Source organism: Loxodonta africana, chromosome 3 (assembly GCF_030014295.1).
Source record: "Loxodonta africana isolate mLoxAfr1 chromosome 3, mLoxAfr1.hap2, whole genome shotgun sequence".
Classification (NCBI taxonomy): Eukaryota; Metazoa; Chordata; class Mammalia; order Proboscidea; family Elephantidae; genus Loxodonta; species Loxodonta africana.
The window spans coordinates 46,829,710-46,855,485 of NC_087344.1; the positions used below are offsets into that span (position 1 = coordinate 46,829,710).

At 48.8% G+C, this 25,776-nt stretch overlaps 2 protein-coding genes across 10 annotated transcripts in view; one reads left to right on the forward strand and one right to left on the reverse strand.

Annotated features, from left to right (window-relative positions):
- Window positions 1-11: 11 nt before the first annotated feature.
- On the reverse strand, window positions 12-14,857 carry MTHFR (methylenetetrahydrofolate reductase). 4 transcript variants are annotated; one of them, XM_023552056.2, is made up of 12 exons: window positions 14,730-14,857; window positions 12,023-12,268; window positions 10,483-10,787; window positions 8,853-8,963; window positions 5,961-6,154; window positions 4,990-5,240; window positions 4,333-4,467; window positions 4,003-4,183; window positions 3,508-3,690; window positions 2,208-2,309; window positions 1,204-1,323; window positions 12-886 (listed from the first exon to the last, which is right to left on the reverse strand). In XM_023552056.2, the coding sequence occupies exons 2-12, from the start codon at window positions 12,253-12,255 to the stop codon at window positions 689-691; spliced, it is 2,013 nt and encodes a 670-aa protein (XP_023407824.1). In that variant the 5' UTR covers window positions 12,256-12,268; window positions 14,730-14,857; the 3' UTR covers window positions 12-688. The 4 variants fall into 4 exon arrangements, with proteins under 4 accessions (XP_023407824.1, XP_023407822.1, XP_023407823.1 ...); XM_023552054.2 differs by having other exon boundaries at window positions 12,559-14,832; XM_023552055.2 differs by having other exon boundaries at window positions 14,258-14,831.
- CLCN6 (chloride voltage-gated channel 6) overlaps window positions 14,694-25,776 on the forward strand; it is a 36,580-nt gene continuing 25,497 nt past the window's right edge. For 3 of the 6 annotated variants that reach the window (XR_010321300.1, XR_002786606.2, XM_003413462.4), the window contains exons 1-4: window positions 15,067-15,199; window positions 16,021-16,080; window positions 22,696-22,761; window positions 23,105-23,170. Coding sequence is in view for 4 of the 6 variants with exons in the window: in XM_003413462.4 (XP_003413510.2) it covers window positions 15,113-15,199; window positions 16,021-16,080; window positions 22,696-22,761; window positions 23,105-23,170 (279 nt within the window). In the remaining 2 variants the exon portion in view is untranslated. The other 3 variants (XM_064281283.1, XM_064281281.1, XM_064281282.1) reach the window with 3 other exon arrangements.

Below are 25,776 nucleotides of genomic sequence, written 5' to 3' on the forward strand. Positions count from 1 at the left end.
CGCAGACTGCCTTTAACCTTTCAGGGACACTTTCTCTGTTGAGCCACCAGAGTATACAGACTGTTTCAAAAAGCAGCTTAAGTAAAAACCCAGCTGAGCTCTCAGGTAGAAGGTGGCAAGAAATGCTTGCCTTGACAGGTTTCAGCCCCAGGCCTGTCTGGGGGCCTGGAGCTTGGCCAGGCAAGGAGGTAAGCAGGCGGTGGTTTGTACCTTCAATCACAAGTGGGCAGTGCCCAGCTGCCGGGGTCTTGGAGCCATGTGTCTTCTGCAGACAGCCTGTGCCGGTGTGTACTCACTCCACCCATCCTGCATGGGCCCCAAGTGCAAGTTCATCTGAAGTCTCTGCCTGGCTCGGAGGGGCAGCACTGGTACAAAGGCTTAGCCTTCAATAGCCAACCTCCTCCTCTCAGAGAGGATGGTGTGCCCCCCACATGGCTCTCTGCAGGATGCGGGGGGACCCCCACAGGGAACACCAGGCTCTATGCAGGGCCGACTCAGCTCCAACCAAAGCCTGGAAGCCTCACACCAGTCTAGCTGCCATCGCCACGTGGAGGCCAGGGCTTGGAGAGAAAGGAGGGAAGAAGACGGTTCCCAGGATAATCAAGGCTTGTGGGCGGAGGCAGGTGGGACTCAAGTGGCCCCGGCTAAGGATGTCAGGACGCCAGGTGACTGAGCCTCCGTCTGGCTCTCATTTCGGAGCGGGCCTGTTGAGCAGCTCAAATGTGTCCTCTACCACCTGCCACAGGCAGTTGTCCAGCGGAAAGTCGTTGTCCACCAGGTTGACCAGGAAGTAGTTGTCGTGGATGTACTGGATGATCATGCGGGATGGGGATTCTTCGTCGTACAGCTTGCCCCACTGCTCAATCCACAGGGCGAAGGCCTCGTCCTGCACACAGGCCAGGTTAATAGGCTGCCCACAGGTCAGGGCCCCATTCATACTCAGCACCCAAGGGCTTCTGCTTGCTCCCAACACGGTGTCTCCAGGAATAGAACAAGGCCTGCTACTAGGGCCACCCCACCCCTACCACCACCCAGAAATAAACATGGTGAGTACAACCCTGCTGAATCAGAGTTGGGCTGCTGCCACCAAAGCCAAGTTGGCCACCCTGGGGGTGTGGCCTCCAGCCACACATTAAGGACTCAGCAATACTGTCACCCCAAGGTTCCAGGGTGGGAAGGGCAGCTCGCTTCTAGCTCTTTTACCTTCCAGAACATGAAGCTCACAGGGTCCACCACTGTGGGCTGGATGATCTCTCGCCCGGGGAAGATGCCCCAAGTGACTGCGTTGGGCTGCAGCTCGGGGGCATTGGTGATGTTTTCACCCTGGGGATGGGGTGAGTGAGGGGTAAGAGCAAATCTGGGACAAAGACAACTATATTCCTTTTATTGCCTGGAGAGCCCCAGCTCACTGGGGCCCCTTCTCTGCTCAATATCCTCTACCTTCCCCCACAGCCTGCCCTCTTCCTCGATCCCTTCTCCATGTGAGCCCAAAACCCAGGGGTCCCTTGGGCACTTCCTTCAGGCCCCCATCAGCCTCCACATCCAGTTGGTTCTATTTGCTTACTCTAATTGGTTCCCTGTGCTCCAGCCCACTGCCATGCCTCTGTCTCCTACTTGGATTACTCAGAGCCTCCTAACTAGCCTTCCTGGCTCCCATCTTCTCTGCCTGTTAGCCATACAGCAGCTCACTGTGATCTTCCTAAAATTAAACATGGAACCAAGTCGCTCAATGTTCCCTGTTGCCACTGAGTGACATTCAAGCCCTCTGAGGACCTAGCTCCTGCTTCCCACGTTAGCCTCATTCCTCAACCTGCAGCAGTTTCCCTCATAGGCCAGGCAGCTTGATGCCTTGGCATATCCTTTGCCCTTTCCCTGGAATGCCCTCTAACCTCTGGACAACTCCCCTCCACCCTTAAGGACTCAGACCACACATGACCCCTCCAAGAAGCTGACCTCCAAGTTAGATGTCCCTCCTCTGCAATCCCATGGCATCCTAGACTGAACTTTCTTTTCCTACTTGCACTGACTCGAAATTGTCTGTCTGTCTGTCTCCCCCTCTAGCTGGAAGCTCTCAGAGGGCAGGGACTGGCTTTGTATCTCTCTCTAGCACAATGCCTGGCCCGGGCTAGGTCTCGGTGATTGCTAAATGAAGAAACAGATGTGGGTGCCCTCGGCCCATCCTGTCTGAGCCCCTAGAGCCGGCCTACCTTCACGTCGACTATGTGGTAATTGACCCGGAGCTCATATCTCTTCAGCACTTGCAGGAGCGCTTCCACGGTCTCACGGGAAGTGAAGAACTCTAAATAGGCCTGTGAGGAAGACAGATGCTCATCACAGTAACCCCAGTGCGTGCCCAATGTCTTCTGTGGCCTGCCTGGTGTGCTGTGTGCTCCACGCCAGCAGCAAATGCCTGCCTCCAGCTCTCTCAGGGACGGACCCCGCAGACACAGATGACAGGACCCCTAGGCCATTGGGACTAGCAGGGGCCACACATCAGGAGCTATGATTGGCAAATACACAGGAAAGGGTGAGGGGAGGAGGTACGTGAGATCCTTAGGTTGGGCAGGCCTGAGGAATGCCTGTAACTTGTCCTCCAATCAGGGAAGGCTCTGTGGAGAGGCCATTCCGGGGGGGCTCTGCAGAGGGTCTGGTTTGGTAAGTTAAGGTATGTGAGAGAGGTACGACATTCCATCCTCGCCATCACTGGATGTCGACAATGACACTGAGGGCTTCTTTAGCACCAACTATCATGGGAAACCCTGGTGGCATAGTGGTTGAGAGCTACACCTGCTAACCAAAAGGTCGGCAGTTCGAATACACCAGGTGCTCCTTGGAAACCCAAGGGGGTGGTTCAACTCTGTCCTATAGGGTCGCTATGACTCAGAATTGACTTGATGGCAACGGGTTTTTTTGTCGTTGTTGTTTTTGTTTTTAAATCAGGTGATAGGCTGGGAATATTCACATTCATTTGCTATGATGCTCACAGTACTGCAGGGTAGGCACTCCTACCCCCATTTTACAGATGAGGAAACTAAGTTCAGAGAAGTTGAGCAACTTGGCCACATCGATGGTAAACAGCAGAGCTGGTACTCAGACCCACATCTTTGTGACTCCAGAGCCCATGGGCTTTAGTTTAGAATGTAATTTTAGCTCTGGCAGCTCTAGGAGACAAGTGTCAACTCATTTAGTGAATTCCCTCTGTGCTGTTCCTGCTGTGCTGAGCACTTTACACACTTTATCACAGTTCACCTCCAGGGCAGGAAGAGGTGTGTCCCCATTTTACAGATGAGACAACTGAGACTCAGAGAACTCAAGTGGCCTGTACAACATCATACAGCTAGTAAACAGCAGAGCCCAGATCTGAACCCAGGTCTCTCTGACTTTAAGCATGAGCTCTTGTCTTCTGCGACCCACTGCTGTTCAGAACAACGTGCCCAGGACAGAAAGGCTTCTCCCTCCCTCACCCTCTGGAGAACCCCTGGGTGCTGGTTGTGCACCCCGCCACACCTTCTGGAAGACATAGCCCCCGCTGGGGCCCCAGCCCACAATGGGGTCGGACGATGGCTTCCCGTTGATGTTGGGCTGGGAGTTGATGGTAAGGATGCCCTGCCGGTTTACCCGCAGCAGCTCCTCCTTCATCAGGCTGGTCTCAGCCGCCAAGGGCTCATCATTCCAGGGCAGACAAGTCACCTAGGCAAGAAGGTAAGCCAGCTGGGGCAGCGGTCCTATCTGGCCTCCCTTGGCCCCTCCCTCTCACGGTCAGCCCTGGATGACTGGGAGGCGTCCCCACTGACTTCTACGGCTGACACCCCACAGAAGCTCCTTGCAGGCATCCCCAGGTAGAGATTTCCCAACTCTCTCCCTTCTCCCTGTGCCGAAATGCCACGTCTGCAACATGGAGGGGACGAGGCTCAGAGCAAGGAAGCTACAGGTCCAAGGTTGTGCCCAAGGCTGGAGATAGCTCGACGCAAGTAGCAGGGTTTCTGCCCCAGCACCATGCACCTTGCAGCCATTCCGATTCAGCTCTCCCGAGAGGTAGTGTGCAAAGACTTCAAAAACACTTTCTTCATTGGTCAGCTCCTCCCCCCACATCTTGAGTAGCTCTTCCTTCGGGGACTTGCTTTTCAGGTAGAAGAGATAGTAGTCCTTCAGCTCCCCAAAGGCTGGAGAGGAGGAATTGCCCCTGGAGGAGGAGATGCCTGAGGTCAAGGCACACTCCTGACCTTGGGCTCCTGAAAGAAGAACAGTTACCACCCACGTGCCCAGGGGACCCATTCCTGTCAATCCTCTTGAAACAGGGTTCCTTTGCAGCAGAGTGTCTGCAGAGCTCACCAGCGGCCATTGGGGAACTCATCCCATTCCTGGGTGCGGTAGATGTAACTCTTTGGTCTGGAGGCCCAGAAGATGGGACGCACATCTTCCTCCCGGCGCTTGGGGTGGGCACTGAGAGCCCAGGGCAGGGGACGCCTGGGTGAGAAGGGAGACCACAGGATAAGGGACTGGCCAGAGGAAGCAGGAAGGGAGCTCTGGTGGCGCAGTGGTTAAGTGCTCGGCAATTAAATAGTTAAGATTGCTGCTTCAAACCCACTAGCCATTCCAGGGGAAAAAGATGTTGCAGTCTGTTTTTTTAAAGAGTTACAGCTTCGGGAACCCTATGGGGCAGTTCTACTCTATCCTATAGGGGCACTATGAGTTGGAATCAACTCAATGGCAACAGGTTTGGTCTCAGTGGGTTAGAGGGAGCAGTTAGTAAGGAAGCCCCAACGGACCTGGGTTCTTTGGTCTGACTAGTAAATCTTAAGCTGCACATGGAGTTCTTGTCAAGATTAGAACCCCAAGTGTGCCCAGCCAGCTAGGGTGCAAAGCACGCCTCGGTACCACCTGGGTAGCCAGTACTGCTAGGGCACAGCTGTACCCAACACTTCTGACTTCCCTGCCTGACCTTCCTCTGTGGCTCCCCTGGTCTGAACTCAGGATCACTGTCCTCACCTGGGGTCCTCGATCCACATGCCCAGGCGCTTCAGCACCTCGATGGTGGCTACCTCGCGGTTGAGCGTATAGAAGTGGAGGCCTGGCACCAGCCCACCTGCCAGGAGCTCCTGGCACAGGTTCACAGCCAGCTCGATGCCATAGTTGCGGATGGCAGCATCGTTGTCTTTAATGGGCTCAATCACGTCCTTGATTGCCTGTGGCACTTCTAGCTTGGACAGCTTCACGAGCTGCCGAAGGGAGTGGTAGCCCTGTCCGGACACAAGCGGTGGTGGGTACCATTTCCCAGTCCATCTCTTACCGCCTTTCCATCCCCCTCCGAGTCTCCTGGCCAGCTGTAGTGCGATGCAGAATGACCCAGGAGAGCTGGGCCGTGTTCTGTGAGTTCGTTCGTCCTGCTTGACCCTCCTTTTGCTATCTATGTACAGCAACTGCAGTTCGGCCATCAGTCTGAGCCAGTTCTTTAACCCCTAGGTGTACTCACTGATAACATGCTGGTCACCTAACCCAGACGTTCCCAGGCTTCACTAATCATCAGAATTACCTGCAAAACTTAGGAAGTAAAAATATACCTCAAATCTACTAAATCAGAACTTGTAGGGGTGGAGCCTGAAACTCTACTTTTTGAACAAGTTTATCAAATGACTGATGATCAGCCAAGCTTGGGAAACACCGATTTAACCCTCTCATGATCAAAATGAGAGCCATCATCTCTTGTAACACTTCTCGTCTGGAGGCCAAAGTAGAACGATCCCCTCCAACACACTGCTGGGTATTTCGGGAGAAAATTAGATGCAATTGGGTGGCAAGATGACATCTTTTTTGCAAGGTCTGGCACATCTGACTATCTGGTGGGATCTAGTAAGCATCACAGAAGAACTTCAGCGTGAACTCAGCACTTGGCCCCAGAACCCTGGCTGTGTGCCATAGGGGCGATCGATGGAGCCTATTAGCCCTCCTGGGACCCTCACCTGAATAGGAAAGATTCCGGGGAGGATAGGGCAGGTAATGCCTATCTCGGTGCAAGCCTTAACAAAGCGGAAGAATGTGTCAGCCTCAAAGAAAAGCTGGGTGATGATGAAGTCGGCTCCTGCAGATACCTTCTCCTTCAAGTACTTCAGGTCTGCCTCGAAGCTCCTTGCTTCGGGGTGGCCTTTGGGGTAACCTGCCAACAGGGATGACAGTAGGGAGAGCCTGGCCTCCACCTGCTCAAAGTGAGTGATGAAGAAACCAGAGAGCCTGAAACAAGGAGTCCTCTGCCTCGGGGTTCCGGATTACACCTCCCAACACTCAGCACGGGCTGAGCTGAAGCCCTGAGTGGCTGGGCTCACCGCTGATGGGCTCCTTCCCCCTGGAGATGGATCTCCGTGGGACTTGGCTTCTAGCCCCTCTCCCAGGGCGTGGGGGTGGATGGCTCCCCACTCCCCACACTGTCCTGTCTCACCTCCCTTGCAGCCAGCCAGGCAAATCAGGACTGCACTTTGTGATGATGGAAAAGAAGAACTGTGATGCGCTCAGCACTTGAAGTACTGTGTTTGACTCCAGGCACAGGATTAAAATATTGTTTTTAATTAAAACTACTCAGGGGTCCAAGATAGTGAAAAGTTAGAAACCATGTTATACAAGGAAGAAATGAAGAAAGTGGAGATGTTTTGCTTGAAGAACCAAGAAAACATGGTAACAACTACTTTCTGTCACGGGGAAAAAGGATTCACCTTAGTCAAATTCCTTATTAGCTGGATTCTGTGTTGCTCCTAATGGCGGAAGCAGGATTAGTCCCGGAAAGCTGCCTAACGAGGGAACAAGCAGCCCCTCAAAACAACGAGCTCCTTAAGTCTGCAAATACTGGGACAGCTGGGGGGTCATCTTCCAGGATACCAAAGATGGGGTTCCGGAACTGCCTGGAGTTTGGACCAGATGTTTGCTAAGGTCCTTCTAGCTCTATGAACTCTGTGGTCCCTCCCTAAATGACTGAACTGACTCTTGGCCCTGCATGGACAGGGTAGGGCAAGGCTGACTGCAGGCCTTAATGAAACCAGAGGAGGAGCCCTGGCTCCCTCAGCCTGAACCAGGGCAGGACCCCACGCTAGGTAGGGGGAAGCCTGAGGTCTGGGCTGTCAGCAGCCAAGCACAGGCTGCTTTGCCATGATAAGGAAGTTATGTTCTTAAGAAACCCCAAGTCATCAAAACTGGATACAAACACAATTGTTTCGATGGGGGGTGGGGGTGGGGGGGTGGAGCGCAGAATCAAGCACCAGACTTTCACTTTCAATTACAGAAAGGAAAAGGCTCCTAAGAGCTAAAGCTATGTCACCACAAAGCCTAAATGTCACTGAACAAATCTAGCATTTGATTACATTTGGACTCTGCTCAATTTACTATATTCTTTTGCTATCACTACCAGCTGTGTGGTGCTTATCCCCTGACCTCCTTTATCATCCACTTGATGATAAACCAAGTACAACACCATGCAGCCACTGTAAGAACACAGCTTTGCTAGTTCCCAACCATGGTCAACCCCACCACTGACTGGTGCACCTGTCCACATTCCCCAATTAACTGACTGCATTACGGCCAATATGAGCAATGAACATTTGAACAGTAGGAAACACCTGTTCTCAGTGCTTCCCAAACGTATCCAAACGTCCTGTTGACTGAACATGTACTTGGGGATAGAGGAGACAGCCAAAAGTCACTCACCCACAAGTGAGTAATTTCCTTGAAGCCACATAGCTTGTTTTTTAAAGGCCTACATTTTAATATGCTACTTCACAATCTAGCTATGTTTATTTTAATATAAAAATGATACGACTTTCCCCCAAAATATTTGAGAAAACTGTCATTCCAAGGGAGCCTTGGTGGCACGGTGTTCAAGAGGTATGGCTGCAAACCAAAAGGTCAGCAGTTCAAATCCACCAGCTGCTCCTTGGAAACCCTACGGGGCAGTTCTACTCTGTCCTATAGGGTTGCTGTGAGTCAGAATCGACTCGACAGAAACTCGTTTGTTCATTCCGAGAAGAGGTGTCAATTTATCATGGGCTTCTTGTGTGCCCCCTACACATACCACCACACTGTACCTGTGCCCCCATTTGAGACGCTGAAGGCCTAACCTCAGTGAGGGTAGGAGAGAAGACCACTCCATGTTCTATTGGGTGAAACTGGCCTACCGGCTACAGCCAGTGGAACTAGAGTTTGGCTAATCAGATTCTCTCTCCCCTGAATTTGAAACCGAGATTGAGACCTGTCAATGGGTCTGGCCTACAGCTGAAACTGACACCGTCTACACTCAGGACATACTGGCAGTTGGGTCTGGAGAGAAGGGGATACATCAGGTCTATAGGATGAAGCAGGAGGCGTTTGTCCAGAGGGAGGCAGAGAGGGGTGACTTGTGGCCCTGACAATATGAGGTTCAGCCTTGATTTGACTGCTTCCTGGCTCTTAGTTCCAGGGCTTAGTGAGGTCTGGTGCCATTTCCTGACTGTGGCTTCTAAGATCCCCGTCCCTTGGAATCCTCTTAGTAAACATCCTTTTTTTATTTTTTTTGCTAAAGAGAAGAATAGGGCTGGGAAGTAGGCTAGGAGTATGAAAATGCAAAGCACAAACACTTAAGGGGGTGGTAGTGGCGTTCGGAGAGCACTGGACAATAGAAAGAGAGTGAGGACATTAACTTACCATTGCACCTCCCTTATCACTGGGTTTCTGAGTTATTTAACACAAACTCCGGTGCTTGGAGCACTTGATAATCCTGTCCTGATTGAATGGGGCCAGTCCTAATTGGTGGCTCTCTGTGCCTCTGCTCAGTGCTGGGCATCTTGTCCCTTCCCCTCTCTGTCCCCACCCACTCGGAGGCTCCAGACACTCACCCGCTACACAGACATCGAAGTAGTCACCAAACTCGCTTCGGATGTGCTTCACCAGGTCTAGAGCACAGTTGAAGCCTCCTTCCTCCTCTTCCCACCGCTCACCTACAGGGTCTGCAGGGTAAAGGTCATGGTCACTGGATCTTGCCCAACCTCTCTGGGCATTTTTTGACTTCAGACAGCCTTTTTGTTCCTTCTACCCACTCCTCCACCCAGCACTGTGAGCTCCTTGAAGGCAGAGACCTCGTACAATTTGTTTTATCTCCTTCTATCACAGCACTTGGTAACTAGTGGAAGGGAAGAAAGCGCCCCTGCCAAACATTTACTGAGTGCTGACTCTGGCTGGGCACTGTGCTAGTAGTGACCGGGGGGTAGCTGCTACTCTCCATTTAGCCTGGAAGACTTGAAATTCCTTTCCCACTTCAACTTGGGTGTGTCTAGGCACCCTTACTCAACTCTTCTCTCTCCCACTCTCTTGGAGCTCTTAACTCCATTGAGAATTTTCTGTTCTATTCAGCTCAATCAAGGAGAAATGGCCTTTAACAAGGAACATGAGGCCACAATATCCCACCTAGCAGGCTCATTCTTCCCACATTTGGGTGCCCTGAATGACAGCATAATTGGCTTCTCACTCCTGGGAGAAAGGCCAGGGCTGCACTCCCTGGTTGGGTCAAGAATTGGGTGCAACCTAAGACACATCAATTGGTCTCAACCCACTTGGAGCAAAGGAGAAGGAAGAACACCAAAGACAAAAGGAAAATATGAGCCCAAGAGAGAGAAAGGACCACACAAACAGAGACTCCATCAGCCTGAGACTGGAAAAACTAGATGGTGCCCAGCTACCACCAATGACTGCCCTCGTAGGGAACACAACAGATAATCCCTGATGGAGCAGGAGAGAAGTGGAATGCAGACCTCAAATTCTAGTAAAAAGACCAAACTTAATGGTCTGACTGCGACCGGAAGGACCCCAGAGGTCATGGCCCCTGGACTCTGTTAGCCCAAAACTAAAACCATTCCCGAAGCCAACTCAGACAAAGGTTAGGCTGGACTATGAGACATAAAATGATACTGGTGAGGAGTGTGCTTCTTAGCTCAAGTAGACACATGAGGCTATGTGGCAGCTCCTGTCTGGAAGCAAGATGAGAAGGCAGAAGGGGGCAGGAGCTGACTGAATGGACACAGGAGATACAAGTTGGAGAAAAGGAGTGTGCTGTCACATTGTAGGGAGAGCAACTAGGGTCACATAACAATGTGTGCATAGGTTTTTGTATGAGAAACTGACTTGAATTGTAAACTTTCACCTAAAGCACAATAAAAAAATTAAAAAAAAAAAAAAAGAATTGGGTACAGCCAGAGACTGATGGAGCTGTGTATGGCCGGGGCAGAGGGTTATCAGGCACTGGCTGCATTTCTCACTGAACTCCTGCATTGAGGTCAGAGGTGGCTCCACCTGCACGGTGCCCACAGCAGATTCATGACCCACAATGCCTACTGATCCTCCGGTCTATGATGGGGCCCTGAGCATGATGAGTGTGGGGCCCAGGGAAAACTAAAGGACCATCCCAGTGATGAAATAGGCCATGAGGAAATAAGAACGTAGAGAGTGGGGAGGAGGGTGCTGGCGCCACACCTCCCCTCAACGCCATGATGTTCTTCAGTCCCAGCCGCTTGGCCTTGTGCAGATGGCCCGTGATCTCCTCTGGGCTCTGATGGCAGCAGGTCATGTGCAAGACGGTTTCCAGGCCACAGTAGTTCACAGCAGTGCTGGCGATCATCATGGAAGAGGTCTCCTTGTCAGAGCCCGGGTCCCCGGCTGGGTGCCAGGTCACATCGATGAAGAGGGGACCACCAGCCCCCATCCGGTCAAACCTGTAGGTAATGTCTTTCTGAAGAGCGGCTCCTGGGAGAGCACCACCCTTCACCACCGTCCGGGAGCTAGAGATGCATAAGTACATTGGAGTCAGGCCTGTCCTGGCTTTGCTACTTTTGATCTGTGTGATCTTGGGTGAATTTGTCACCCCTCTGAGCCTACACTTCCTCATCAATAAAAGGTGGCAGACAACAGTTCCTAGAAGTCTCTGGACAGCACAAATAGTTAAGCACTCGACTACCAGCTGAAAGGTTGGCAGTTCAAACCCACCCAGAGCACCTCGGAAGAAAGGCCTTCCAATCTGCTTCTGAAAGGTCACAGCCTTGAAAATCCTATGGCATGCAGTTCTCCTCTGCACACGTGGGGCTGCTGTGAGTCAGAACGGACTCTGCAGCAACTAACGACAATAACTTCATGGTAACCCTGGGAACAGCGAGACAGATGGCACCACAGCACTTAGAACAGTGCCGGGTACATAGCGAGCACTCAGTAGGTATAATAAGCTGCTATGATGAGGACGATTACTGTTACTATGGAAACAGCATACAACAACGTCACCACTGGTATGAAAGCAGCACTTTAGCACTTTAGATGAGTGCGTTAAGACATTTCAATGGTCAAGAGCTGGAGAAATCTCTGAGTGGGATTTTTTTTTTTTTTTTTCCAGGAACTGGGAAGAGGAGGACTGCAGACCCAAGTCTCTTTCACGCTCCCTCCCTGGGCCAGGGCAGCAGCGGACAGTATGTGGACCAAGGCTACAGTCTTTGAGCTAGACTCAAAACCTGTGGACACACGCACACATGTGTTACTGAAACACGGCATCTGTAAATGTCCTTGTGCCTTTAAATCTCAAAACCCTGGGGAGATACACGAGACGTGCGAGCAGTAAAAGGCATCTGAAGGAAACTGCAGCGCAGACAGTGCTAACGTCACCCAGCTGGCATTTTTCAAGCTCAAGAGGCCTAATCCAAATCCCTAACTCACTGCAAACATTCTCCAAGTAGCTGCTTTGTGATTTCCTGAACTGTACTCATGCTCCAGCCCCTAGTTCCTCCAAAGAATGTAGTTTGAGTGAATAAGCAGTTTTAACCACCGGATTTTCAGAAGAGCGTGCCTGAAAATTCCTGACACTGTAAAGAACACTTGAGAAGCCGCAGGTCAAAAGTCCTGTTCTGCCTTCGCTCTTTTCCGCCCCCCGTGGCTGACTTTTTCTGCCGGGTCAAGGTGCTGCCCTGCCAAAGGGGCTGACAGCTCACCTCACCCCCACCTGGCCTGACTCTTCAACTTTCTACCAACTCACCTTGAGATGAGATTGACAGCCCCCTGAATGGTCCGGGGAGGGAAGAATTCCAGAGAGAACCACTTGTCTCCAGAGTCCATCCTCCGCCTCATCTTCTCCCCGAGCCTGTCGTGCCGCTCTGGGTCCAGGCCTGGTGTGGAACATCTTGAGCTGTCCTTGGAGCTCTCACTACCACTGCTGCTGCCCTCAGAGCGGGACCCTGGGCCACCATTCCCTCGGGCTTCGTTCACCATGGCCAGGCTCCTGCTGCATGGGGTGGGGTGGGAGCAGGGGCGTCAGAGGCCAGGCAGCCAAGCCCCAGGCACACTCAGGCACCTGAGTGGCAAGTTCCAGCAAGAGATGCTGCCATTTCTGCACAGGAAGTAGGTCGGTGAGAGGAAGGCTGACACAGCTCCCACCCAGGGGCTCCGCGCCCCTCCGCTAGGACTGTCTCACTCAAAGCTTTGCCCCTTGGCCAGCTGCCTGGCTCTATGTACAACAGCCCCACCCGGCACAGAAACATACTCCTTCAGCCCACGGGCTGTGGTGACAGCTACCTGGTGGAGGGTGGCACAGAGAACCTCCCGCTGCCGCTCACCCAGGCCCGCGTTCCCAGGGAGGGGCAGCAGTGCCTGGCTGGGAGAGCCCTGGCTTTTAGATGGTCCATGTCTGCCAGTTTAGACCCAGAGTGGGTGGGGTGGGAACCGAAGAACCTTCCTCAGCGGGTCTGCCTGAATGGGAGGAGCTGTGACAAAGAAAGAGGGGCGGAGGCGAGGCTTCCAGGCAGAGGGCGGGCTGAATCTCCAGCCCAAGGCGGAGGGAAGGAGGCGGGGTAGGTGGGAGGAGGGGAGGCGGGCCAGACTCCAGGGCTGGTGGAGATGAGGCCAACAGGTTCAGGGACATTGGATGACTCTCCGATGAAGACCTATCTCGGCCTGGCCCTGCCTGGAACACCTCCCGTTACTTGGAACAGGGCTGGTGGAGATGGGGCCAACAGAGGTTCAAAGTCCCTGGATCACTCTCCAAAGAAAGACTAGCTTGGCCTGGCCCTGCCTGAATACCTCCTGGTACTTGGAGCAGTTTGTGTATATGATGGGAGAGGTTGAGGGCTTGACCATGCAGCCTGATGATTCCTGGGCTCATGCTACTCCACAAAGACCAGGTCACAGGTTAGAATTCTCAAGTGTGTTCCAACAGCAGCCAGATCCAAGTTCAGCAAAGGCATCAATTTACATCCAGTTCAGAACAAAGGCTGCCCCGCACGTGCCTGCCTTCCACACTGTTCTCCTTCTGCACACCCTGAAGTCAGTTAGAGTAATTATAATGACTTCACACCCACCATGTACAAAGCTCTGAACCATGGCAACCACAGGCACGCCAGCAGAGGGTGCGGTGCCAGTTGGCAGACTGGTGGGGAAAATAAGAAACACTTAAAACAACACTGCTCTTGCACAGCAATGAGCAAACACACAGTAGTGAAAATTCGGTGTGTGGTAACATGGGGCAACAAAGGAACGACCAGGCCAAGTTCATTTCTTTGGGGGAACATCCACTGATAAGGCAGTATCTTTAACCATCTTGGGGTCCCTTTTGAGAATTTGATGAAATCCACTGCTCCAATCTCCTGAAATACCCACAAGTGCACATAACATACACAGGTGTACACCACTTTCTCCACCTAGGGACGCCCATTTTGATTCTGACCTAAAACTCCAGTGAGGTTGGTGGTCAGGAGAAAGGGGGCAATGGCAAAAGCAGCTTGGCCAGCCTCCCTCCTACATCCAACGGAGCACCTCATTAATTGACTGCTGGAATAAAACCAAGAGAGGGAGGAGGCTGAGCTGCCTGCAAACTATCGGCTCTTTTATTTGTTTAATAAAGATTCACCACGTTCCTAGTATGTGCCCGGCACATGCCAGTTATTATTCATTCTCTCAACCATTTGAAGCTGGGATCCCATATCATCCTGCTGTAATTGTGGGCTAACAGCTTTGACTCCCCTTCCTCCCTCCAGTTCCCGGGACCAGAACCAGATCTCCTTCCTGTGGTATCCTAGTGCCTGCTCTTGTCATTGTTAGTTGCTGGAGCATGTAGGAATAACAGCCAGCACTCACTGAGCATCAAGGAGCTAGGGACTGCCACTCCATTCTCAAAATAACTCTCTGCCATTTACCGAGCACTTACTTAGTCTGTGCCAAGCACCAGGGGGGCAGGGGCTACCAAGCCCACCACTCCCAGAAAGGCCACGGTAGGTACCTGTGCACAGCTGGACGCTGTGGGCATCGGAAACAGCAGTACCAGCAACCCGCACCTCTTCCCCTCCAGGTGCTTGGCAGGCAGGCAGATTTAGGGGGCTGGAGCCAGAGGCCGCCTCCGGCGCCGGATGGCCCGATGGCCAAGAAGGAGTCACTGGATCACTGGGTCACAGGACAGGGGCCCAGGCCCGCAGGGCTGGAAACACCCTCAGCCCCGAGGTCCCGGCCACCCAGGCCGGGGGCCGAAAGTGATTCTTCGCCTCAGGGACGGGGACTCCCGGGGAATGGCAGCCGCTGGGGGGTTACGATGGTTCCAAATAGGCCATGCGCCGAGGGAGCCAAAGTTCCCCCAACGTAGGAGGAGGGCGAACCTCTGTCGCTCTCCGCCCATAAACAACTCCGCCCCGGAGCGCGTGTTCCCCGGCTCCGGGGGCTTTTCCTCCCCAACGACCCCCTGCTCCGCCGTCACTCACCCTCCTGTCGCATAAGACTCGGAGCGCGCACCCGCCGCAGCAGTGTCGCCACTGCTGGGGTGCCTGCGGAGAGGAAGGGGCGCGCGGGGGAGGCTTATGCAGATGTCAGGTGGCTACGGGAGGCGGGGCCAGAGGGTGGAAACCAGTGGTGCAGGGGACCCGGAGGCTCCGCCTCCAACATGGCCGCCTCCAGGGGGCTGGTTGGAAGTCGTCCCTCCACCGTCATGTGACGCAGCCCCTCGCCCCACCCGTCTGCAGCCACTCCCTGTCTCCGTCCCCAAGCTCGAGAAGGCCACGTGACCCTTCCAGGGCCAGTCACGTGAGGCGTGGGTCTGGGTGGGAGGAGGGGGCGAAAGGGTCCGGCGTGGCAGTAAAGGAGGAAGATGGCGGGGTGCAGGGGGTCTCTGTGCTGCTGCTGCAGGTGGTGCTGCTGCTGCGGTGAGCGTGAGACCCGCACTCCTGAGGAGCTGGTACGGAGCCGGCGGGGCAGGGTTGGGGAGGGGGCGGTTGCTCAGGGACTGCGGGAGGCGTTGCCGGGGGTGGGGCCGGGCCGAGCTAGGCCTGCAGGTGGCAGCGGGTGGGGCCTGGGGACCGCAAGCCTAGACTCTCGAAGGATCTGCTCGGCTTCACGTGCTGGTGCCCAAGTGTGGGGTCTTTTCTCCTAACCCCGCCCTGAAATCTAAGGGAAATATCCCAGGCCAACTCCAGTTAATCCCACCCGTATTTTCTTTTATTTCTATTTGGAAGGAGTTTTGAATGAAACAAGCATTTTCAGACTAAGCCTCTGCACAGGACTTTGTACTTATGCAACTGGCTTAGTTTTTCCCTTTAGAGCTAACTCTATACCTCACCCTTTCTGGGTCACTGACAATCCAGCTTCCCCACTGCAGAGCACACTGGGAAAACTTGAGCTGTGTCCCCAGGGTTGACAGCTCCCTACTGATTTCAGATTTGCCACATTGTCAGGTTGGAACCTGATCCCCCCCCCCCCCCCCCCCGCCAAAACTGGCTTTGCACATGTTTGAAGTGTCTTGAAGACAAGAGTGGCATTTTGGAGAATGTATCAGTTGAAAGAAAGAACTCAGTTGAATGGCTGTCAATTCTTATCCACATCTTTGTCTACCCCCGAAGTTTTTTTTGTTTTGTGTTTTAATTTTGAGGTCTTAGTCCCATTTGATGATAATGGCTTCTGATGATTTAGAATCTAGCAACTGGTTTTTTATGTATACTTCTGCCTCTTTTCACTTTTAATCATTAAAAGAGTCTCCCCTCTGTGGGTCTGCTTTTCTAGACCATTCTTGGAGAAACACAGGAGGAGGAGGATGAGATCCTTCCAAGGAAAGACTATGAGGTGAGATTCTTAGATGCTTTCTTGGGTAACTAAAGTACTGAGTGGCCTGGTCACTTCAGACCGAAGCATTAGGGTTCCAACCAGAGATGCTCTTTGGTGACCTGCTATTCCAGGGGGTGAGGGGGTAACAGGTGACCTGTCTCTGGGCAGAAGCCCCAAAAACAAGGTTTGAGTAGCTTTATGCTTCCGTAGATCTATGGTACCATAGCCTGGATAGAGTGTGTATTTGCCATTCAACTGTTGGAGTTTTATGACTTTCAGAGACCCAGGGTCAAAGCAACCAACAGTGGGTGCTCAGAATAGGTGTGGGACCAGGAAGCCTGGCTTCTCTTCTGAGAGCACTTAGTTTTCAAATGATTGTTTCCTGTCCTGGCAACTTCTCTCTGAAATGGTCTTGTTTGTAGCTCCCAGTTTCAAGTATGGGACTCTTATTAGAGTGTGTGTGTTTTTAGTAAGGCCAGTGCTGCTAAAGTAAAGCTTAACATTGAGTTACTTTTTATTATTAAACAACTCATGATGATTTTTTTCTGTGATTTCTGAAATGAGAAAAACAAACCATAGTTATTGCAGAGAGTTTTTAGGAACTATTTACAAAAAGAAGAAGTTAGTGAAAAGTTTATAATCCCATTCATTAAAGGATGACTATTATTAAAACCTTACTAAATGTCATACTAGGTCTTCTTCCATGTTTACATATATGCTTTTCTGCTTTTTTAAGTGACAGAAGTCAGATTTTATTGAATTTATTATTTTAACCTGTTTTTGTCCTAACACTTGATAATATGTTAATATCACTAGATAATTTTCTATAATATCTTTTTAAATATGTGCATAATTTTATTGTACCGTGATTTATTTAATCTATCTTCAGTTGCTTCCCACTTTTCTGTATGATAATCAGTATAGTGGTGAGCATCCTTGTTTGTTCTTCGTTGCTTCCTTAGGATTAATTGTAAAAAGTGAAATTAGTCATATATACGTTCAATGTTTTTTTTTTTTTTAACATCATATACACCTTAAAAGTCCAAACATATCCAGATTAATTTTCTTTTGAACTTTTCGTCTTAACTTTTGCTGTAGAAATCAGTGTAACTATTAGGATTTGTAAACCCTGGTGGCATAGTGGTTAAGACCTGTGTCTACTAACCAAAAGGTCAACAGTTCAAATCTACCAGGCGCTCTTTGGAAACTCTATGGGGCAGTTCTACTCTGTCCTGTAGGGTTGCTATGAGTCGGAATCAACTCGACGGCAGCGGGTTTTTGTCTTTTTTTTTTTTTTTTTAATTAGGATTTGCGGTGGAGTGAAACATACTAACGATCATGAAGATGCTATAGGACTGGGCACCATTTTGTTCTGTTACACATAAGGTTGCCTTGAGTTAGGACTGACTCAATGGCAGTTAACAACGTTAGGATTTGTAGTATAGCATGGGCCACTTATTTATTTATTTATTTTTATGGATAATTTCAAACATATGCAAAAGGAGAATAGTGTATCGAAGCCTCCTGAACTTATCACCCAACCTCAACAGCTGTTCCACTCATGCCCAATCTTGTTTGATCTATGCCCCATCCAACTTTCTTCTTTCTGATTTTGAAGGAAATTCTATACATCACATCATTTTCCACATAAGTAATTCCGTGTGTATCTCTAAAGGATAAAAATATTTTTTTTAACATAAAACAATACCATTATCACACCTAAAAAAAATTAACAGTCTTTGATATCATTAACTATCCAGTGTGTAAATTTTCTGGTTGTTTAATTTATCGTATGTGTTGTTTTTAGTTTGTTTGAATCAGATTCCAAAGGTCTTCACAATCCAGTTGTTCCGTGTGTCTTTTAAATCTCATTTAATGATCTTTGATCTTTTTTTTTTTTTTTTTTTTTAGTATGTGTCTTAGTCATCTAGTGCTGCCATAGATGGCTTTGAATCTCACTTATTTCCTAAATTTTGCTAAATTTTGCTTTAACAAAGAGACATTTATTTTCTCACAGTCTTGTAGATTACAAGTCCAAATTCAGGGCTTCAGCTCCAGGGGAAGGCTTTCTCTGTCTGTTGGCTCTGGAGGAAGGTCCTTGTCCTCAATCTTCCCATGGTCAAGGAGCTTCTAAGGTGCAGGGACCCTGGGCCCAAAGGCGCACTCTGCGCCTGGTACTGCTTTCTTGGTGGTATGAGGTCCCCAATTGTCTCTGCTTGCTTCTCTTTCGTTTTATTTCTTGAGAGATAAAAGGTGGTGCAAGCCGCATCCCAGAGAAACTCCCTTTACATTGGATCAGGGAGGTGACCTGAGTAAGGGTGGTGTTACAATCTCACCCCCATCCTCCCGACATAAAATTACAGTCACAAAGTGGAGGACAACCACACAATACTGGGAATCGTGGCCTAACCAATTTGCTATACACTTTTTTTGGGAGACACAATTCAATCCATGACATTCCACCCTTTGGCCCCCCAAAAATCACATCCTTATAATATGCAAAACATATTCATCCCGTCATATCATAGCAAAAGTCTTATCTCCAAGTCCAAAACCCAAAAATCCCTCTTCATCTGTGAAATCTAGCATGTGCTTTATCTGTTTCCAGTGTACAGTGGCAGAACAGGTGCAAGCTAGACATTTTCATTACAAATGGGAGAAACTGAAAGGAAAGAAGGCATAACAGGCACCAAGCAAGTCAGCAGAACACATTATATTAGCCCTCAAAGCTTTGAAAATAATCCTCTGTTCTCTGAGACAATTTACACAATAACCCTGCTCTCCAGCCTCTAGGTATTGGCCACACTCTCTGAGTGTGGATTCTGAGCGGAGGCCCTTCAGCCTGGGGCTTCAGCTTCGCCTCCCAGGCCCACCGGGACAGCAGTTCTGCTCCCTCGGCTATAGGCGCACCATTCTCCTACTCCATCTGAGTGTCAGCTCCGCCCTTAGAAACACCAGAGGTCATGGCTCTACCATTTGAAACCCTGAGGTCATGGCTATACCTTTTGAGACTGTGGCAGCTCAGCTTCTTGTGTTCCTCGTCTGTGTAATTTGTATAATGACATGTTAAAACCAAAAAAACCAAACCCTTTGCCATTGAGTCAAATTCCAATTCACAGCGATCCTACAGGACAGAGTAGAAATGTCCCATAGGGTTCCCGAGACTGTAAATCTTTACGGAAGCAGATTGCCACATCTTTCTTACTCAGAGCCGCTGGTGGGGTTGAACCATCAACCTTTTGGTTAGCAGCCGAGCAAGGGCCCTGGGTGGCATATTAACAAAATACTTGTTGCCGTAAAGTCAATTCCAACTCATAGCTACTCCATAAGACAGAGTAAAACTGCCCCATAAGGTTTCCATGGAGCAGCTGGTGGATTAGAACTGCTGACTTTTTGGTTAGCAGCCCAATGCTTAACCACTGTGCTACCAGGGGATATTAAAAAACCAAACCCTTTGCCGATGAGTCAGTTCTGACTCATAGCAACCCTATAAGACAGAGTAGAACTGCCCCATAGAGTTTCCAAGGAGCGCCTGGTAGATTCGAACTGCTGACCTTTTGGCTAGCAGCTGTAGCACTTAACCACTACACCACCAGGGTTTCCAGGGCATATAAGGACTCTGGAATTTTCTACAGTCTAGATTTTGTCAATTGTACCATCATGGTGTAGTTTGATACTCTTTTTCTTTTTCTTTTCACTTTTTATAATTTATTTTATGGGAACTGATTTTAATGATTGAAAAAACACTTTATCCAATGATATGTTTTCTGATTTCTGGATGATTTGAGTACTAGTTGCTTTCTATTTATGGGACGGTAGACAGCAGATCCTAACTGCATGCAGATCACAGAGCCTGTAGTGCTCTTTTGAATTAGAAAGAGGCACCCCTCCAAGAGCAGAGGGGTTAGAATGAAAGTGCCTCTTCCCGCTCTGGCCCACAGCAACACCTCCAGCCCCAGGCCAGTCGCAGGTGCTTTTTGTGTAAGGATCAAGTTGCCTCTTCCAGGCTCAGTTTGGGCTGCATTTCCACCCTACTTGCCCCCATGGCCAGATTCTTTCCAGCTACCTGGAGCAGCCCTGCAGAACACTTGGAAGCATTTTATTTAAAAAATAAGTTGTTAGTCTGCAGAGCCAAAGAACAACATATACAGCAGCAGTAAAGGGAAGTAACTTAGTTAGTCATGGCAAAGGAGAAGCAACAGTATCTGATTTTAGTAACAGATTACATATTCCATTGGTATCTATTTATTGTGTCAAACTCTATTTAAGGAAAAAAAAGATCCATGTTCTAGTGTTGCAGTTGTTTCTAATCCCCTCCCCCTTTTTTCACATACACTACAATTCACCAAAGGAACCCTGGTGGCGCAGTGGTTAAATGCTTGGCTACTAACCAAAAGGTTGGCAATTCGAACCCACCTAGCAGCTCTACGGAAGAAAGACCCCACGATCTGCTCTTGTATAGGTTACAGCCTAGAAAACCCTATGGGGCAGTACTGCTCTGTCACTTGGGGTCACTATGAATTAAAAATCGACTCCATGGCACCTAATAACAACTTACTCTTCGTCTGTTTAAAGTATACAACTTAATGGTTTTTAGTATATTCACAAGGTTGTGCGACCATCACCACAGTCAGTATTGGAACATTTTCTTCACTCCAGAAGAATCCCCATACCCATTAGCAGTCACTCCCCATCCCCCTCCGCCTCCCCTTCCCCCAAGCCATAGGCAAGCACTAATCTACTTTCTATCTCCATATGTTTGTCTCTCCTGGACATCTAAATACCTTTTAAGTATTTACGAAGACATCACATTATTGGACAAAACTCACCAAGCAAATAACTAATTGACCAGTCATTTCTAAATATATTTAGTATGAAGGATATTCATGTGTTTCAGCATTATACTCTTTCTCTGTTTCTAGAATATGTTGTCACTTTGTTGATTTAGAAACTTGTATGTTGGTTTAATTACTCATAGATCAGCCTAGCTTCCCAGCAAAAGTATTTCTTACTGTAGTTTTTTGTTTTGTAATCAGAAAAAAATAAAGATAATTTTTTAGAATATAAATGTATACCACGTCTGCTGTGAAAATTTCAAACAATACACAGATGTGCACACCTCCTGAAAAATAACCACCTCAGAGATGATAACTGTCAGTAGTCCTCCCAGATGTTTGTGCCATATGTGTGCTGACATCTACGTGATACTAAAACCTACTGCTGTCGAGTCGATTCTGACTCTTAGCGACCCTATAGGACACAGTAGAGCTGCTCCATATGGTTTCCAAAGAGCGGCTGGTAAATTCGAACTGCCAACCTTTTGGTTAGCAGCTGAGCTCTTAACCACTGCACCACCGGTGCCTCTATGTGATACTAGTTTTCTTTAATCACAGTGGGATCATATGTGTTTTATTCTGCATCTTGCTATTTTACTTTATTGTACTTGGACATTTTCCACATCTGTCCATAAAACCAACAAACCAAACCCGTTGCCATCATGTCGATCCCAACTCATATCAACCCTATAGAATGGAGTAGAACTGCACCATAGGGTTTCCAAGGAGTACCTGGTGGATTCGAACTGCCGGCCTTTTGGTTAGCAGCCATAGCTGTTAACCACTACGCCACCAGGGTTTCCATCTGTCCATAGATCTACCGTAATTACTTCATTGCTACATGGTATTCCATTTTTGGATGTGTCATAATTGATTTAGTCAGTTCCCCGTTGGTAACTCCAGTACCCTTTTTTAAAAGGGAACTTGACTTAGGATAGTCATAGCAATGGATCCAGTTATCACACGTCACACCTGGCCTGACCTCAAGCCCTTGCCTGAGAGCATGTTCACCAGGCCAGTATCCAGCTTGTTCATTAGCTGACATGTAGATAAGAGCAGGTTATGGGAAAGAGCAGCACGGTAGACCATTTTCCTTTGCTGCCAGACTGCTGCTTCTCGCACAAGACATAGAAATAAAGGTGTTTCATTTGAATTGTTCCTCTAAATGTGGCACACGTGCAAATTGTTCGCAGAACATGCTTCTGTGACGCGTGGCTGGAGGAACACGGCTTTAGATGTAGAAGTTACAGGAACTGGGCTGAGTCTGTGCTTCTTACTGAATAAACTGGAAGTTGCTTTGTAAAGTAGCCTCCATATCACTTTGTCCTGTGACTAACCTCTTGTTCATAGAGGCTAACTACTCAAGGTAGTTATAATTGATTTACTCTTAAAATGAATTTAGTCCTGATTAATTGAAGCTTTTGTTCATATCTAGCAGAGTAACTTGGGTAAGGCTGGTGATAGCTGAAGGTCTTTAAATGTTTTGCAGAGACAGGAGGTTAAAAATTTGCTAATTTAGAACTTTTTTCTGAAGCATGAAGTATTAACACAGTGCTTCTCAGACTTCCATGTACTCGTGAGTCATTTGGGGATCTTGTTAAAGTGTAGGTTCTAATGCTGTAGGACCAGGGGGCCTGGGATTCTGCATTTCCAGTTAGCTCCTCCTGGCTGGTGCCCATCCACACTTCACGTAGCAGGAACCTAGTGTTTTGTCCCTTCTCAGGTAGGTCCTCCTACCTGCAGTGATTTTTCTTTTTTTTTTCTTTTCTTTTATTTTTTTTGCGTGTCCCTCCTTCAGAGCTTGGATTATGATCGCTGTATCAATGACCCTTACCTGGAAGTTTTGGAGAGCATGGATAATAAGGTGAGTCCTACAGTTCTTGATCTGTCAGGACTGAACAGATCTTAGACCAACTTCTTTTTCTGTTCCCAAAACTCTGGTACAGATCTTTACCCTTGGCCCTTTAACACCTTTCATGAGATATCAGCATTCATTCCCTAGACCTTCATCCTGCCAACCAGAGTACCAACTGTCAGTGAACCTGATCTGGCCCCTTGTAAAGAACCCATGACCCATACTTTATCTTCGCCATGCTTGCTAACCATGTGGAATTTAGTCTAAAACTAGTTAGTTGGTCAAGATGTGTTTCTCCTCCTCTGCCATCAGAACCCTGCTAAACTGAATCATTCTTTTCCTCTGTGAACAGAAAGGTCGAAGGTATGAGGCGGTGAAGTGGATGGTGGTGTTTGCCATTGGAGTCTGCACTGGGCTGGTGAGCAGATGGGCCGTGGTGAGGTGCGGGCCCGAGTGGTGGGAGTGGGGTCAAAAGGGCAAGCCCCGGCCTGGCAAGTAAGCCATTTGTCATTGTAACAGAGACTGTCTTTTCTTCTCCCGACCCCTTATATTAGTAATCCTGACAGTTTTTTCATACTTCTGTTGCCTTTGCACTGTGAATTGAAAGTGAGCCATGCAGCTATGGGGCTCTTTAAGTCCTCAAAGGCTTGGTCCAGACTTACCTCCTATGATGTGACTATATTCCTGCTGAATAGGTAACAGAGTACATAGTGGACGTTGAGGTCACTCTACTGGGAAGAAGCAAAGTAGTGGGAACAAAGTTTTCAACAGCATGCACTTTCCTGTATCATAATGTACCAGTAAGCAGGACAGGACGCCATGGGTCTCAGTGAACTCATTGTGCTGTCCTGGGCTTCCTCCCTGCACGCTGCTAATTTTGTCTAGAAGGCAGAGTGAACGGTGGCGCCCCTGGATGCAGCAAGTTCCCAGATGAATCACAGATGGAAAAAAAGTGAAACATTGCCAGAGATTATGTTAAAAAAGTTCTGGAACCATTATTGCTGATTTAATATTGGTAGTTTTGAGGAAGAGAAGCTGGAACACTTAGCAGGCAGTCACAGTGAGGAATGTCAAATCTGATTTTCCATTAATACAATAATCAGCCAACTGCTGCCAAGCTAACTCTGACTCGTGGCAGCCCCCTGTGTGTCAGAGTAGAGCTGTGCTCTGCAGGATTTTCAATAGCCGATTTTTCAGAAGTAGATCACCAGGACTCTCTACCGAGGTACCTTTGGGTAGACTCAAACTGCCAGCCTTTCAGTCGGCAGCTGAGTGCATGAAGTATTTATATCACCCAGGGGCTCCGTTGTTAGAATAGAGGGTTACGTAAATTCTCGAATATTCCTATACATCACCTTTCTCTAGACTTGACCAAAAATCCCATATTCCGCTTGCTGTACATGATATATATCTTGGGCACCTACTGCTGCCATAATGTTACCAATTGCTGATCTGACACAAAGGGTCCTTGTCTTTTCCCGAATAAGAATACACACGAAAGACAAACTTTATCTTCAGCAAGTTTTATTTTGCTTGAGTCAAGCAAAAGGAGTCAGTGGGGATCTAAGCCTCTCCAAAAGACTGACTCAAAAAGGGAAGCAAGGCTAGCTAGGGCTTATATGGGTTCTACGGAGACAATAGAATAATGAATATTTAGTGGGCTTCTTTCAAGGGGCAGGTACTTCTCAGAATGGTGGTACATGTTAATTAGGTTGTGCTCGCATCTGGAATCCAAGATGGAACCCGCTGTCATTCAAGATGGAGTCCTCTTGGCAGCCCTTGGCATCACTTATGGGATGTAGCACAAGCCACTGATCTTTGGCACTACATCACCATCTTCAGAGGGCTAAGGAGAGTTAAACAGTGGTCACACTTTATTCTTCTGCGTATGCAGGAGCCTGTAAAGGGGGAAGGGACTAGAAAAACACTAAGAAAGAGAGTAATTCATGTGTTGTTTCAGCTTTATCTCATGTTGATAGGATGTGGTTCCTGTTTACCCAACTTCTAGATGGTAATCTTTTTTTTTTCTTTTTTAATTTTTTTTATGCTTTAAGTGAAAGTTTACAAATCAAGTCAGTCTCTCACACAAAAACTTACATACACCTTGCTTCATACTCCCAGTTGCTCTCCCCCTAATGAGACAGCCCGTTCCCTCCCTCCACTCTCTCTTTTCATGTCCATTCCACCAGCTTCTAACCTGCTCTACCCGCTCATTTCCCCTCCAGGCAGGAGATGCCAACTAGATGGTAATCGTTTAACAGCTGTCTTGTTCTGCCAGCACAGTTAACCCTATCTGTCTCAATAACACAAATACCACAAGTGGATTGCTTTAACCAAGAGAAATTTATGTTCTCACAGTCTGGTAGGTTACAAGTCCAAATTCAGGGTGTCGGCTCCAGGGGAAGGTTTTCTCTCTCTGACCGCTCTGGAGGAAGGTCCTTGTCCTCAATCTTCCCCTGGTTCAGGAGCTTCTCAGGCACATGGACACCGGACGTGGTCTGCTCCTGGTGCTGCCTTTGTGGTGGTATGAGGTCCCCAACTCTCTGCTCACTTCCCTTTCCTTTTATCTCTTCAGAGAGAAAAGGTGGTACAGTCCACACCCCAGAGAAACTCCCTTTACATTGGATCAGGGAAGTGACCTGAGTAAGGGTGGTGTTATAATCCCACCCTAATTCTCTTAACATAAAATTTTAATCACAAAATGGAGGACAACACAGACTACTGGGAATCATGGCCTAACTGAGTTAATAATACACACATTTTGGGGGGGGGGGACATAATCCATGACAATATACCTGTAAAATGTAAACATATATTTTGAAAAATATAGCCACAAGGGCCAACCACAGTTTTTATTTTCATAGCACTTGTCGGGTTTTTACTGTAGTAGATCCAGAGGTAGAGGGACATCTTACTAGATAAGACTAATGGCATTTGGAAGGCTTCTTCAGTAACATTCTGATGGATACCATTGTGGAGGAACTTGAGTTGATTTGTTTTATTGAAATCTCAGGGTATCTGTTT